At 42.5% G+C, this 17,361-nt stretch overlaps 1 protein-coding gene across 2 annotated transcripts in view; it reads right to left on the bottom strand.

The window, feature by feature from the left end:
• The window catches only part of FSTL4 (follistatin like 4), a 475,057-nt gene that overhangs the window by 203,587 nt on the left and 254,109 nt on the right, over window positions 1-17,361 (bottom strand). For both annotated transcript variants that reach the window (XM_034779252.1, XM_034779253.1), the window contains exons 5-6: window positions 12,003-12,193; window positions 2,500-2,620 (exon numbers count right to left, since the gene is read on the bottom strand). In XM_034779252.1, coding sequence (XP_034635143.1) covers window positions 2,500-2,620; window positions 12,003-12,193 — 312 coding nt within the window. The remainder of the gene's footprint in view (window positions 1-2,499; window positions 2,621-12,002; window positions 12,194-17,361) is intronic.

Below are 17,361 nucleotides of genomic sequence, written 5' to 3'. Positions count from 1 at the left end.
AAAAGCCATGGGAATTTTAAAAATGAACTATGATTTCAAAAGCAGCAAAAGAGTGGCACATTGGAGAGTTCAGCTCTTCAAATCATCAAGGTCATCTTTGTACCTCCCTTGGATTAGATCACTGTACAGGTATATGGTGTGTTGGGACAAATTTAACGTAACAATTTTGAGGAAGAGTAAATTAGATTCAGACTTTATGATGTCATTGAATTCTGATCATTAGATTTCACAGTCTGTTGAACAGCCGTCTTTGCAAGCCTATTGCTATCATTCAAAAGGGATTGACTTAACTCACGTGGATCTGAGCAAGAGAGATACCAATGCACTGGGTCAAATCTATGAAAAATATGGAGGACGTTGTACCTTTAAAAGCAGCACATTGGCTTGGATTACTGACATTCTGGCTCATAATGAAGTGATTAACACAAAGTTCAGATATGCGAAGATTATAAAACCAAACTATGCACCTAAGACAACTATGTGAAGAGCAAACATTTTTGAAATGCATTCTATAAGAGCATATTACCAAAATACATTTCCCAGGAAAAGTTGTACTTTGACCAGGATTTTCTCTTTACGCACAAAAGCTACAAAGTTTCTACAGATACATAAACCATTCCACTTTCTAATTCAGGATGCTGACAAACCATTAACCTCTCCTAATAAAAGCAGGTTATTTGGGGAAATCCAAAGTGGAGAATAAAGTCATAAAATGGGCTAATTTTGATGTTTGGACGGGGAGAATATTTTTTTCCATAGCAAGTTCTCTTGAAATATCTTAAAGAAAACCAAGAAGCAACACTACAGACATTTTTGAATGCTTATCAATTACTGACTGTTCTCACACTTGTCTGATTTTCATTACCTATTTAAAATTCACTGAACCACAAATCCATTCCAAGCAATATTAGAATTTAGCTTAGGGTTCCTGTGACTTTGAAAACCCATTGATCCAGATATGCTCCCAAGTAACTGCATGTCAAGTCTTTATAGCTGGGTTAATTCACTTTATAGTTTTCTTAATGTACAAGGTTTTATGTTTTATTACATATCTATTATTTTCAGCATGGAGCGATGAATTAAATGCATATGTAGTTTAAAACAGGTCCAAGGTGCCAGCTGGGACTAATTTTAGAGCACTTTAAAAATTATTATCCCAAACCTTTTTTAATTTAAAACTTGAAATGAACATAACAAAAGCCACTCACTTTAGAAAAGATGAAAATCTGTGGAAGCAGCAATTCTAAGGTGATTCCATTTGCCTTATTACTCTAGATGGACAAATAATACTGAAAATTAGCATGCTATTTCAGGATATGTCAAGTGACTCAGAACCCACTTCTCCCACTCTTACTTATGATGAGCATAAAACTTTATTCCTCAAGTAATCATTGGGACCATTCATGGAGCAAGGTAGTATGTTTAATGGGAGTAAAGGGGGGCAGTATTGAGATTTTACTTTGCAGTTCTATAGTTTGTAAAGAGGAATAAGAGGCAGAAACACTCACTGAAATACTTTTTATCTTACAAATGTTAAATTGACAAGGTCAGAATCCTGTTGGAAATGCCACTAATTTCAGTAGCGTTACCTACAGGCTTAAAGTTGTGCATATACAGATGTATCTTGCTAAAATCAGGCCCATAATATCTACACTTAAGAGGGAGGGCATGAGACTTCATTAATGTTTGTAAAGCCTTTAACATACTCAGATAAACCAGCATTGTAGAAGCACAAAAAGTATTATTTTTGGTAGAAATCAGAATAGTGAGCTTTGAAGTACCAATACATGATTCATAATAGATATTATTAATTACTCAAAGAAGTATCCATAAAACTTACAAACCCCAGGCAATAATTGGTAACTCAAGAGCTTAAAGTTGCACACTGCTTAGGTACCTTGCTGAATCAGAGCCAGTATGCATGTTGCAAATCGTTAAACAGGTACAGAGATTGTCCCAAGATCACACAGCAATTCATCGTCAAAGAGGGAAATAAAATGTTTTGAATCCAGGCAGAAGATGCAGGGAAAAAAACCTTACTTTTCTCACCCCTAAAATAACAGCTATTCTCACTCTGTGGTAGCCAGGTGTCATGAAAAAAATTCTTGAGAAAATTCAGTGGTAAACCCTACAAGCATAGTACCTTGTGGCTTCCTAGAGACGACATACATGTTCTACTTACACTTCCAATAATCCAACAATATCTTTTCAATGCCATTAACAATCAACAAAGCCAACAAAATAATCCATTGCCTGTATCTCTTTATCAAATCCATAAAGTTCAGTTATTTCCTGATAAGCACATCTTACCTTAAGGAAACAACCCCCCCACAGATGCTGACCCCCTTCCTCCTCCTGTATACACATACCATGGAAAGTTCAAAATGAAAACAACTATTTCATACACACATTTCTGGAGACAAAATATTCATGTAACACCTGGACTGTAAGCCACATTTTGTCATTGCAAAGGAGGCGGGGGGAAGCATCATGACTTACGGAATGCAGTATAGAGTTCTTGCAGGGTTAAGTAACCATCATTGTTGTAATCATCAAATCGGAGAAGATCTTCCAGCGTGCAATCCAAGAAATCATCTTCTAGAGCTTCTTTCTCCATTAGCTGCGGGAACAGAAAGTTATACGAATAGTGAGTTGTGACACATTGTAATTTTGAAAGAAAATTTACCATTTCAACAAAGAAAAATGATATGCTCCAAAAACTGAGAATAGCATAAATTTAATATAAAGGGATCCTAACAGACATAGTGCACGTCACAATTAGCAAGGGGTTTAAACTTGACAAGTATTAAAAACCATTATCTTGAAATCAATGCAGGTATTTTTATTTTCCTGTTTTTCATCCTTACAATCCTATCTGAATTGTTTTGTAGCCATCTTTTGTAATTTATGAGGCAACTGGTTGTGAATTGACAGTTGAGGCGTCTAAGATGTCAGCCATTCCTCGTCAGCATGGGTGTAGAACAGGGCTCATCATAATTGTAGCTTTTTTCTTAGCAGTCTAACTCTTGCACCCAGGTATTCCAGCAGGTGAAGTGAGTTAATTTGTTACTGAAGACTCCATGGAATGCAAGATACAAGGGTAATATTTTAGAATAATACCTGCCCTCTGATAAACATGTTTCGAATAGTTGAATCTGTCACAGGAGATGTTATTTCTTTGCTATTTACAGTATATTAGTGTAGAGGGCTAAAGCACAGGTAGCACATTGCTTTGGCCACTTCTAGTTTATTGCTGCATGAATAGAAATAGGGGCTAAATTTTTCTGACGTGCTCAATTCACTTACAAGCTTAAGTCTCATTTTCAAAAGCACCTAGTCACAGGAGATTTTCAAAGTCAGTGGCAGTCAGGCACTAAACTACCCTCTGTTCCTTTGACAATCTCCCCTTATATCACTAAGGGGAAAATTTTCAAAAGTAATTTCTGCATGTTGGACCTTAAGTCCAGTTGACTCTCCTGTGTGCATAAGGGTATGTCTACACAGGGATAAAAGCCCTGCAGCAGGGCCATGGCTGACCCAGGCCAGGTACATGGGGCTCAGGCTGGAGGAATAAAAGTGGCTGTGTAGACATTTGGGCTTGAGTCTGAGCTCTGGGACTATCCACCCTTGCAGGGTCCCAGAGCTCAGGCTCCAGCGTGAGCCCTGAAGTCCACACAGTGATTTTTCAGCCCTGCAACCTGAGATCTGAGAGTCCAAGTCAGCTGACCCAGGCCAGCTGATGGTTTTTTTTTGTTTTTTTTTTTAATCCCTGTATAGATGTACCCCCTGCTCCTAAGTGATTCAGGCACTTTTGAAAATTTTACCAAAGAAACTTATACACTCAACTGCCAATTCTGAGCCCCTTGAAATCAATGGGGACAGAATCAGGCTACAGGAAATAATCATTTGCAACCTGGGGGACTCAGAGGAGGAGGAGAATTTCGACCCCAACACTACACCTTTATCTCTGTACAGATGCATTAAAGTCATTGTGCCTCTGCAGGGCATCTGCTTGCAGGATCAGATCCTTGGAAAGATTTTTGTTTGTTAATACATTTGGTTAGTATTTGGGAGGGTAGCCGAAGAAATGAAGCCCACAAATGCTAACTCATGTCAATGTAATATCACCATCTCAGTATATTAATAAAAAGGAATTAAATGTCATAAATTGAATTTATATGATTTATATCACGAAGTAAGGGCTTGAGTAAATTGTCAGCCTTGTTGATTATGATGTCAGAGTTGTTCCTGAGGCTGTGGATGGCGTTGTGTACTGCACAACAACTCTAACATCATAATCAAAAAGGCTGACAAAGGAGGTGCTGTCGTCACCATGAATAGGTTGGAATGTGAACAAGAGGCTGCTAGGCAGCTCTCTACCACCACATTCTACAGGCCATTACCCTCTGATCCCACTGAGGGTTACCAAAAGAAACTACACCATTTGCTCAAGAAACTCCCTGAAAAAGCACAGGAACAAATCTGCACAGACATACCCCTAGAACCCTGCCCAGGGATATTTTATCTGCTACCCAAGATCCATAAACCTGGAAATTCTGGACGCCCCATCATCTCAGGTATTGGCACCCTGAGAGCAGGATTGTCTGGCTATGTAGACTCTCTCCTCAGGCCCTACGCTACCAGGACTCCTAGCTATCTTTGAGACACCACTGACTTCTGAGGAAACTACAATCCATTAGTGATCTTTCAGCAAATGCCATCCTGGCCACTATGGATGTAGAAGCCCTCTACACCAACATTCCACACAAAGATGGACTACAAGCTATCAGGAACAGTATCCCTGATAATGTCACGGCAAACCTGGTGGCTGAACTTTGTGACTTTGTCCTCACCCACAACTATTTCACATTTGGGGACAATGTATACCTTCAAGTTAGCAGCACTGCTATGGGTACCCACATGGCCCCACAGTATGACGACATTTTTATGGCTGACTTAGAACAACATTTCCTCATCTCTCATCCCCTTACGTCCCTACTCTACTTGTGCTACATTGATGACATCTTCATCATCTGAACCCATGGAAAAGAAGCCCTTGAGGAATTCTACCATGATTTCAACAATTTCTATCCCACCATTAACCTCAGCCTGGACCAGTCCACACAAGAGATCCACTTCCTGGACACAACACTGCCAATAAGCGATGGTCACAAACACCACCTTATACCGGAAAACTACTGACGCTATACTTACCTACATGCCTCCAGCTTTCATCCAGACCACATCACACGATCCATTGTCTACAGCCAAGCTCTAAGATACAACTGTGTTTGCTCCAACCCCTCAGACAGAGAAACACCTACAAGATCTCTATCAAGCATTCTTAAAACTATAATACCACCTGCTGAAGTGAAGAAACAGGTTGACAAAGCCAGAAGAATACCCAGAAGTCACCTACTCCAGGAAAGGCCCAACAAAGAAAGTAACAGAACGCCACTAGCCGTCACCTTCAGCCCCCAACTAAAACCTCTCCAGTGCATCATCAAGAATCTACACCCTATCCTGAAGGCCAATCCTTCACTCTCACAGATCTTGGGAGACAGGCCAGTCCTCGCTTACAGACAGCCCCCCAACCTGAAGCAAATACTCACCAGCAACCACACACCACACAACAAAAACATGAACCCAGGAACCTATCCTTGCAACAAAGCCTGTTGCCAACTCTGTCCACATATCTATTCACGGGACACCAACATAGGACCTAATCACATCAGACACACCATCAGAGGCTCATTCACCTGCACATTTACCAATGTGATATATGCCATCATGGGCCAGCAATGCCCCTCTGTCATGTACATTGGCCAAACTGGACAGTCTCTACGCAAAATAAATGGACACAAATCAGACATCAAGAATGATAACATTCAAAAACCAGTCGGAGAACACTTTAACCTCCCCAGTCACTCAATTACAGACCTAAAAGTCGCAATTCTCCAACCAAAAAACCTTCAAAAACAGACTCCAATGAGAAACTGCAGAATTGGAATTAATTTGCAGACTGGACACCATTAAATTAGGATTGAATAAAGACTGGGAGTGGATGGGTCATTACACAAAGTAAAAACTATTTCCCCATGCTAATTTTTTCCCCTACTGTTACTCACACCTTCTTGTCAATTGTTGGAAATGGGCCATCCTGATTATCATTACAAAAGGGTTTTTTTCTCCTGCTGATAACAGCCCACCTGAATTGATTAGTCTCATTAGAGTTGGTATAGCAACACCCATTTTTTCATGTTCTCTGTGTATATATAAATCTTCCTACTGTATTTTCCACTGCATGCATCCAAAGAAGTGGGTTTTAGCCCATGAAAGCTTATGCCCAAATAAATTTGTTAGTCTCTAAGGTGCCACAAGTACGCCTCATTCTTTTTGCTGATACAGACTAACACGGCTACCACTCTGAAACCTGTTACCTTATGAGAGGAGACTTAAAGAGCTTGGCTTATTTAACCTAACAAAATGAAGGATGAGGGGAGATATGATTGCTCTCTATAAATACCTCAGAGATAAAAGGTCGGGGAGGGAGAATAGTTATGTAAATTAAGGGACAATGTTGGCACAAAGCCAATAGATAAAACAGGCAATCAATACATTTAGGCAGATCTGTGACTGCTAGTAACAAATATCCCCAATGGCTGGTGATGGGACGCTAGAAGGAGAGGGCTGTCAGTCACTACAGAGAATTCTGGGTGTAACTGATCACCATATTTGAGGTCAGGAAAGAATATTCACCCAGATCAGATTGGCAGAGACCTTGGGTTTTTTTGCCTTCCTCTGCAGCATGGGACACAGGTCACTTGCTGGTTTGAACTAGAGTAGATAGCAGATTGTGTGTAACTGGAGTCTTTAAATCAAAGGTGGGGAACCTCTTGTATCAGGGGACATTGACCCAACAACAACAGCAAAATCATCAATGGCAGGCCACACACGTTCAACTCACCTGCCTGGCGGGGCACGGAGGCTCAGGGCTTCCCGCCCATGGCAGAGCAAGCCAGTGCTCATCGCTCCAGCCCCACAGGCACCGTCTCATCCTGCTGCTGGGGGAAGCCCTGAGTCTCCGCTTCCACTTCCCACCCGGCAGGTGAGTTGAATGTATATTTACACACTATACATTTATTTCTCAACATAGGTTTTACCTCTAACAGCTGTTTCTTTAGAATATATATAAACCCTTTTCACATTCCATTCTATATATGGACAGAGCTTTAGCAAACACTTAATTTTTATTCTGAATCTTTTAATTAAGTATAATGTAAACGATTGGATCATTCAATTTATAAAAGAGTATAAATAAAACTGTTGAAATGTAGAATATTCAGGGCAGAAAAATCTTTAAGACTTTCTTTTATTTACAATTTTAGTCTTGACCTTATTGTATTAAAGGCAATTTGAAGTAATAATGCTAAAAAAATGACCCTTCACCTAGCAAGTAAAAAAGTTCAATAAAAGTGAGATCAACCATAACTTCAGAGCTAAATCTTTTAAAGATAGAAATGTCCCTGTCTTCTTTTGTATTGAAAATGTATTAACTTTTCATCTGACTGACAAGTTTTTACTAGCTCCTTTGATTTCATGTCAGAAGGAAAAAAAACAACCCATGTTAGCTGCAATGTATTCAGCAGATTTATGAAAATGACTTTAAAATATATTAGAGTTTTAAATGGCAATAACATTCCAGTTACCACAGTTGTTAATAGCTTTGTACATCCACAACTCTGAAGTTTGTGATATTTCACAGTAATGGGCTCAGAAGGAAACTTCAGTAGGGTCGTTCCACTGACTATGGCTGGAGTCGGATTAGGCCCTAAAAGGAGAAATGTGACCATACTTCATTTTTTATTTCCAAGGATTCTTTCTCACTGAACAAGAATTGTTTGATTTGAATTTAAATAAACAAACTGGCAAAGCTATTCTCTCTCCTCTTAGAGCTAGTTTCTGTCGAGCCCTTACATGAGTGCATGGTGGGAGTGTGATGGAATAAGGAGCCATCCCCCTTGTGGAGTTTATATAGGAGACTTGCAGAACTACAATGCACAGGTAATGCTCCTCAGGGATGTGTAATACTCCAAAGTGGGAGGGGATGAGAAGAGAGTAGATGGAGGTGGTGGGGGTGGGAGTGGATGACCAGTGGAGCTGGCTGGAGGCTCTAGGAGTTATATCTGCACTCCTCAAAAAGGGTGCATCCCTGCCACACTGCGGGGCTCTGGGAGGCATTCTGTCTCCACTGCTCCTCATGGGACAGTGCTGCTGCACATTGCCCCCAGAGAAGGGCTATGCCTAAATGCTACAATGTGGCCTATAATAATGACAATCAACTTAACAAACGAGTCTGTTTTTTATAGCAGTGCCTCTCCCTTGCCTCTCCGCCATAGCAGGTGAGATTGTGATTCCCTACTGCCTATTTTTCTTTTTAAATAAATGAAAGGAAATGAGAAGTAACAACTTATGTGCTGGCCACGGAAAATGCAATCACAGTATCTCCCATGGCACCACATTTATTTTATTTACCTCTTCTGATTTGCAGCAAAGCTCTGGTCTTTGGAGATTTCTGATTTAAAACTCTTACAAATTAAAAGACCCAGCTCAGATCAAACACCAATCTACATAGCAAATCAGGCAAATTAGTAGAGATCACAAAGCAGAGAAATTTAAATATATCCCTCCCTAAGAAATCTCTTAAAGTGTCTGGGAAAGAAACTGGCCATGTAGTATACCCTGCAAGTCAGCAATGGCGTGAGAGTTAAAAAATAATTTTAAAAGCATTGTTACAATGCAAGGAGTCCATTTCAGCACCAGACTTCCACTACCAGTACTCTAGAACTTTTCTCCCTTGCTTCATCTGTTGCTGGTCATTTGTAAACAATAGTGAGGGGTGAAGATAATGGGCAAGAGGATGCCAAGGCACCACTGTAACTGATCCGTGAGGACCAAAGATTAATATAAGGCCTGGTCTTTATTGAAAAAGATTTATTGGCATAATTCTGTCAGTTAAGGGTGTGATTTTTTTTAACAGACATCAATCAAATCAATCAATCAATGGAGATATCCCATCTCCTAGAACTGGAAGGGACCTTGAAAGGTCATCAAGTCCAGCCCCCTACTGTCACTAGCAGGACCAAGTACTGATTTTTGCCCCAGATCCCTAAGCGGCCCCCTCAAGGATTGAACTCACAACCCTGGGTTTAGCAGGCCAATGCTCAAACCACTGAGCTATCCCTCCCCCATATAGTTATGCTAGTAAAAGTTTATATGCAATGCAATTATACATACCAGTGTAACTTATTTCACTTCACTGAAAGAATAAGCTTTTCTGGTATAAAGCTGTTTATACCAATATACAGTTTTATCTATGCTGAACTAAAGCATTGCAGCTTGGATAGGCATACTATGTAAATTATAGCTAGGATGGCTATGTCTAAAAGTAGCCACAAAGATATAGCAGCACCAGGTTCAGAATGGGCTGTATAAGCCCACCCGGAACCTTGGATCCATACTCATATTGTCAGCCTGTGCCTAGGGTCTGTGCTGCTGCATCTTTACTGTTATTTTGGAGCTAGATTCAAGCTAGCACACTTACGCCAAGCCGAGCTGGGGTCACACTTCCAGTTGCAGTGTGGATGAATACATACTAGGGTTACCATACGTCCGGTTTTTCCCGGACATGTCCGGCTTTTCGGCAATCAAACCCCCGTCCGGGGGGAATTGCCAAAAAGCCGAACATGTCCGGAAAATGCCGGTCGGGCACTTCCCCTCCCGCGGCTGCTCTGCTCTTGCCCTGACTCTTCGGCTCTGTTTAAGAGCCGAGCTGCCCGAGCGCTATGGGCTTCTTGCCTCCGGACCCCAGCCGCCGGCCGGGCACTTCCCCTCCCGGGCTCCGGCGGCGCAGGGTCCGGAGGCATGGGGGCTGCCCGAAGCCAGTAGCGCTCGGGCAGCTTGGCTCTTAAACAGAGCTGAAGAGTCAGGGGTGGAGCAGAGCCGCCACGGCCAGAGGCTCTGCTCCTCCCCTGACTCTTCGGCTCTGTTTAAGAGCCGAGCGCTACGGACTTCGGGCAGCCCCCGTGCCTCCGGACCCAGAAGAGTGAGAACCAGAGATGCTTATCTAGAGCAAAATGATAAAATGCTAACTTTTGCAACTGAAGTGGCTTCCTAAGAGCCATTTGCTTCTAATTATTCTCATGTAAAGCATAATAGAATAGTAAATATATATATATACAGATAATTAATTACAAACATTCTGAGTTTGTTTCCCTAATTTTAAAATTCTCCTGTGGTTTTAATTAGGTGAGCTGAGACAAATGTGTTAAGAGACCTGTGGAACTGCTATTGTTTTCTGAAGCTCGCTCTCCTAAGGGCTTTTTCTGAACTCACTTCTGCCCACTGCCTATGGCTATCATTTAACACTGTGATGCACTCAAATCCAACTTTACATCAGAGAATTCTTCTTCTTTAACAATTCTTCTGAAGATGCTCACCTTTTCTCTCGGAACACTTTTCTAACACTGGATCTCCTAAAATCCCAACCCTAGTTTTTTCAACAGGGCAATGCCCTGCTAAGAGTCTATGAACACACAAACAACTTTCCTTTCCTTTTCCTGGGGGGAGCAGCAATGTCCCTGAAATGGGCTGCTCTAAGGATACAAATGCAACTGCTCCAGTGTCTATGACAAGTGATCAATAATCACATCCACACCCCCATGAGTGCAGATTTCTGACTGGGGACTCCCACTAGCATCCTCTGTCTGCCACTCCTGCATCGCAGCAGGACTTGAGACTTGGAGACAAACTGCCTGCCTGCAGTGGGGTTAAGTGGGAGGGGTTTATGCATTGGCCAATCCCACTCTCTCATCCCAGCCAGCCAAATGACTAACTGGTACAGAAATCTGCAACAAGCAGGGTCCCTGGCTTGGATGCAGCTATTTGACCCATAGCTAGGAGCTAATTTTTCACGTTGAGAAGTTATATTTCTCTGTGTCAAAGGATAGCCATCTTCACCATTTAATCTACGGCTGGGACTATTTATCCATAGCTAAGATATGGTAGGTGAGCGCTAGGGCACATCCATACACTGTGGGCCGACATACTACACCTCTGGGGCCCAGGCTGTTCCGAGATGCTTCACACATTTAGCCTGTGATGGTGTTCCAGTACAGAGTATGTGCTGTAGCTAATGTTGTGTGTTGTGTAGTGAGATTGCCTTCCTCTTCTTGCTTCGTACCCAGCAAGCTTTGGCGAAAGGAACGGAGTATATAAATCCTTCTTGCTGATACATTGCCTGGTACCACAGTCAGGACTCTCTCAGTACCTCCATTCTGGCACCTGCTGGAAACTGATTGTACCTTAAGTACACATGGAAATCAGTTCAACGCTCAGTGCTCCATGTTTGGTTAACTTTACCAATTAGATTAATTCAAACAGCACAGCATGTTGGTAATTAAAGATTATTGTTTTTCCAGACTCTGCATCTTCTCTCATTTTATTATGTTCCATAATCAACACTTCAGTAACTGCAAAGGGATGTGGGGGGAACAAAGCTGTTCCAATATTTTAAACTTACTGTAACACTAATACAGTGTTTGGAAGGCGGGAGGAGGGACAAGGTTCATTTTCTAATTTAAATCCATTTTTAAATGCAAATTAAGTCTATATTTGTCAACTAGCTGGAAGAATTTCAAAGAATGAATGTAAATAGTGAGGGATTTATTTTTGGAAGGGATGGTGAGAGGCCTGGATAAACTGCCATATTTCTCTTTGTAAAGGATCCTAAACTGCTTGACAAAATGCCTTGGTCTCCCAAGGGAGGCGGGGAAAAGACCTTTTATATACTACAGTAGAATTTCCTTCCTTCACCTAATGTTAGACAGACAGTTACACGCAACTATTCTCACAAGAATTTGGCTGTGTTATATTCAATTTACACGTAGAATGAAAAATGCAATCCATTTCATAATTCAATTTTCATTGAGCGATAAACCCACCTGAGCCAGTTCAGAGCTGCTGAGGTGTCCGTCACTGTTTATGTCCAAGTACTTAAACATGTCCTCAACTAACAAGCGCTTCTGGGATGTTCTGTCCTCTACAGGGCTGCTCAGCTGGCTGTGGTGATGAGCTTGAAGGTCCAGGAGTATGCTTTTAAGACGGCTGTAGTCTGCCATTGTGCAAGTGTCACCTAAAAGATAAGACTGTATTACTGGACCATGTATTTTTACCTTGATCTGTGTAAAGGACTGAACTTCTAAAGGGAAAAGTACGGCACAATCAAAGACAGCCTGTCTGTGCAGATGTTCAGATGCTATTCTTTAAGGAGATCCTATAGTCATTCCCTGTTGTAATAGCTAGCATTTTTAATAAATCCGACCTTCAAGGAAGCTCTTAAACATGTTCCCGTACAGATTACAAAGCTCTGGTTAGCAGCTACATTACGCCTAATAATCTCCACCCATATTAAATTATATTCCTACTATATATTCCTTAACAACACTTATAAAATAAATACAGACAGCCAATGATAAGGAAAAATAAATTCTAGCAAGTCTGAGTTTTCAAAGCTTAAGTGCCACTCTAGAGCCCTGTACCAGGTGAAAGGTGGCATTGCCCTGACTAAAAACTGTAAGGCTTTTTGACAAATGAGGCATGAAACACACAGTGACACTAAGTATTTTATCTCACTGGCAACGTGCTACAAAAAGAGAGAACTTTACATCCATCACAAGCTGATAAATTGGCCACCAGGAAAATAATAGAGGGTGACAACCTTAAAGACCTAAATGCAGCTGGGGTTCATGGCATTGATTGTATCTATCACCCTGCATGGGACTGAAGCAGAAAGTGCTTGTGCTAACCCCTGAGATACTATCCAGTCCAGGGCCAGATTTTGCTTCCTGTAAAAATGGTGGCCTCAATGCAATTATTCTGGAGTGACATTGGTGTATTTGAGCAAAGAATAAGACTCAATGTTTATGACCTAGAAATTCCTACTGAGACAGCATTGTAAAAGCGTGAAAGACAGTTCTCCAACGACTTCCCTCAGTGAGAGCTTGGAGGGCATCTTACTCTGATTTAAGAGGCTTACGTCTGAGGCTCTTACTCAGTTTAATTCTTGACATCAGCTTTTAACAAACTTTTTAATTTAAGGCCCATTATTGTCCTTTTGGGGGTCTGTTCTTAGCACAGGCAGGAATTGCTTAGGTAGATCTGGGGCATATCAAGACAACAATAACCCAAAGAAAATCTTCTTCCATAGAGAAGAGGCTCTTTCAGGGACAGATTTTTCCATTCTCTTTGTTGCTGGATTGCATTGTTTGGTTGGTCACTTTGATGGGAGAATAAGACAGGAGGGAATCAGGAGCATTTCCCTCTGTCCCACTCAAACCAAAACTGGATTATTACAAGGTGGGATGTTTTTCTTTGACAGCAGACACATCCACTCAGAATATTTTTTGGCACATCTGTGCTCAGAGCCTCTAAAAATACCTTGCATCTGAAGAAGTGAGGTTCTTACCCACGAAAGCTTATGCTCCCAATACTTCTGTTAGTCTTAAAGGTGCCACAGGACCCTCTGTTGCTTTTTACAGATTCAGACTAACACGGCTACCCCTCTGATACTCTAAAAAATACCATGATTCTACTAGATGTAAGGCATACAGACAGGACCTAGCTTCATTGCTTCAGGTGGCATTTTCTAATCAGTGTCCTAGCAAGATCCATGCTGAGACTAATATCAACAAGACACTTCGGATGTCTCTTCCCCTTCTGTCAGCCCCCTACATTTTCTGAAGGCCTCTCTCCCCCCCCCATGGATATAGACCACTCCAGACCCTGTCATCAAAATTCCTGCAGTGACCAGAAGGACTGCTGGCGAGCGATACAAAAAATTCCCTCTCCTTTTTGTTATCGCCACAGAGCTCCTGGCCCTTCATCCTTTTAATCTAGGAACAAGTGATTGAACTTTCATACTCCTTGTTGTGCTAATATTGGGTTGCCAATTTTCTCTTTTGTCTATTTATATTTCTGTACTTTTTCCAACATCATGTCAATTGTTTCCCATTCTGAGCGAGACACCCAGATCTCTGTTTCTTTCTGTCACACGTTTAGTTAGAGAAAAATCAGCTGCCTTCCTCATTGTAATCAAACAGTTTTGCTATCCTGATACCTTTTTGGCTTTGTCTACTGCAATCGTATTTCCCCCCCCCCCCTCATCTGAGAGTTGTTTTCTCTCCAGTGTTTCAGATGTATACTGTATCATAATGCACGTGCATAAGAGGGCAGAGTTAAGGTTGCATGGGAAATGTAAATGTTGGTGTTACCTAACATAGGAGTGCTTTGCATATTCAAATATAATTTCTGTATGTAATTAATTATAACAACTCTTTATTCTTCTATAGCGCCTTTCATTCAGAGGCATCAAACTGTTTAAACAAATATTCATTAATGAGCTTCGCCATGTCCTTGCGAGGCAGGGAAGTGTTCCCATTCTCATCTTACCATGGGGGCACACAGACGTTAAGGGACGGCTGCTGTGCACATTGAATTCCATGAGCCCTTTACCATGGACTCTCATGGAGCTCGCAGGCTACAAATAGTAGCGGAGCTGCAGTAGCATGGGCAATGGCAGGATGTACAACCCCCTGCCTGAGCCCCGTAGGTACGTACTTGGGGCAGCTAATCCATCCGTCTGCTGCCTCTGCTACTGCAGCGATTTTTAGCACGCCAGCTCTATAAGAGTGTGTCTACACGAGCAGGGACTCACCCCCTAAGCTCATCACGGAGATGTAGCCTGACAGTGAGTCAGTGGCAGAACTCTTGAATCCCGTCCCTGTGCTCGAACCGTGCTTCTTTCCAATTTATTAATCCTAACCTTGATAAACTTTCTGGCCTAGACGTAATCACCCTCGAAGGACTTGGAATCTGGCAACAGATCATTGAGCCATTACACACCTATTTGCAAAATTAATTTGCTGTGGCACAGTGCCATGAATGCTGCGACTTGAGCCGAAAAGAGCACAGCTCCATGTATAAAGAAAAGTTCTCATGTGTCAATGCAATCAAATATATCAAATGTGAAAAGAATGGGCACATTGTACCAATGTGCCAGTCTTATAACAGGAGCTTGCTCTGAACATGTTGCCAGATGAAGCAGAGCAGACATTTACAGGGAATGAGTGTTTGAACACAAACACCATGGGGACTGGCATATCTTGCCTTTGGAACACTTTGGAGCTAATTGGATGCTTCATTTGTTGTATAAATACCACTAAGCAATTAAACTCCTGAATAACTGGGTTGCTGGAAGGGATCTGCTGGGCAGAGAGCTCACTTCACAACCTCACCACCTATCAGCACAATGTAATTTTTTACACTTACGTATGCGTTCTCTATCCCAAGGAAGTCTCAACCTGCTGCCATGGGCTATTAGAGCATGTTTTGAAAGGATGCTTGTGCCTACGCATACCCAGCAACCACCACACATCCACATGGTGCCTCTGCCAATTATTTGGGTGAATTGCTGGGCAGGTATAAAAATCAGAACTGCATGTGGGGCCAAGGTGTGGGTATGCACACATTTCAGTGGCACACACAGCATTAGGATTTTGTAAAGGGCTTTCTATCTGCCACCCACTCCTCCCTCAGAGTCCAAGCAGTTTTAAGTGGCATCCCATCACTATTTTTCCTGTAGATACTACAACAGAGGTTCTCAAACCGGGGGTCGGGACCCCTCAGGGGGTCGCAAGGTTATTACATAGGGGGTCACAAGCTGTCACCCACCACCACAAACCCCACTTTGCCTCCAGCATTTATAATGGTATTACATATATTTAAAAGTGTTTTTAATGTATAAGGGGGGGTCGCACTCAGAGGCTTGCTGTGTGAAAGGGGTCACCAGTACAAAAGTCTGAGAACCCCTGTACTACAAGGAAGTAGATGGAAACCTGACATCTCATCGCACCGCGCCTCATCCATTGAAAAGCCCATCCTCGACAACATGGTGTTTGCATCCTAAAGTAAGGTGTACTACGGAGATTTGAGCACACACAGGCTTTGAAACTGTGGCCCTTAAATTGCAACACAAATCAGTCCCAAAACACAAAACAAACCACAGTGGAGACCAGAGATGGACAAAGTCAGCAACAGCCACTAACAGCAACTTCCAGAGTCTTTGCAAATCCTATCATATCCGGCAAAATGCATTTAGCATCATGTTGCTTTTACTTCCATTCCTGCTGCGGCTATGTCCAGCGTGGGGAACTGTCCAGCAAAGGTCTACCCTGAACAGTATTATGGTGTCATGCTACTGAATATAAACCAAAGAGAACCAATATTATTGAACATCATAGTTGCATTATCCTTTCCTCCAGTTTAAAAAAGCACAAACTGATCACTAGGATAAGAACAAACACCACCACCACCACCGGCATTTAGAATCACAAGCAGCGGAATGAGTAGAAAACTGCACAATCATTGGGAAAAGGGGGAAATTATAGCCATTTTAACTAAAGGAATTGGGGCAAATTCCTATCCTAACAAAACTGTAGCATCTTTGATATTGACACCTAAGAAACAGAACTGCATTTTTAAGGTCTCGCCCACTTAGCTATTATTATTTCTTCTAGAATGAAGAATTTAGTATTACATTTTCATAGTTTATATCACCGTTACAGGGCAAACTACTTTAGACCCCTTGTATTGCCTCTTGAGAACATCACTTTGGAGACAGGGGTGAATTAAATTCACCCCTCTCTGGGCATGAATCATGTGGTTCAGCCGCTCTGGAATAGGATCTCTGGCTGGCCAGCACCCCATTTCCCAAATGTGTGAATGCAACAGGCCCTACTGGGTTTAGCAATTGGGTTGCCAAGGTTCTAATCGCACAAAACCACACACCCTTGCCCTGCCCCCTTCCTTGAGGCCCTGCCCCCGCTCACTCCATCCCTCCTTCTCTTGCTCTACCCCACCCTCACTCACTTTCCTTGGGCTGGGGGTTGGGATGCGGGAGGCGGTGAGATCTCCGGCCAGGGGTGAAGACTCCAGGGTGGGGTTCCGGATGCAGGAAGGGAGCTCTGGGCTGCGGCCAAGGGGTTCAGAGTGTGGGAGGGGGCTCTGGGCTGGGGCAAGGGTGAGAGAGGGGGTGCAGGAGGGGGTTCAGGGCTGGGGCAGGGGGTTGGGGTGCTGGAGGGGGTTCCAACTTGGGGGCAGGGGGCTCAGGGAGGGGGAATCCAGCTGGGGCGGCGCTTATCTCAGGCAGCTCCTGGAAGTGGCCGGTATGTTTGGCTCCTAGGAAGAGGGGCAGGGGACTCTATGCGCTGCCCATGCCTGCAGGCATTGTCCCCACAGCTCCCA

Source organism: Trachemys scripta, chromosome 8 (assembly GCF_013100865.1).
Source record: "Trachemys scripta elegans isolate TJP31775 chromosome 8, CAS_Tse_1.0, whole genome shotgun sequence".
NCBI lineage: Eukaryota > Metazoa > Chordata > Testudines > Emydidae > Trachemys > Trachemys scripta.
The sequence above is the reverse complement of the archived record's forward strand: the minus strand, read 5'-3'. Positions and strand labels throughout refer to the sequence as shown.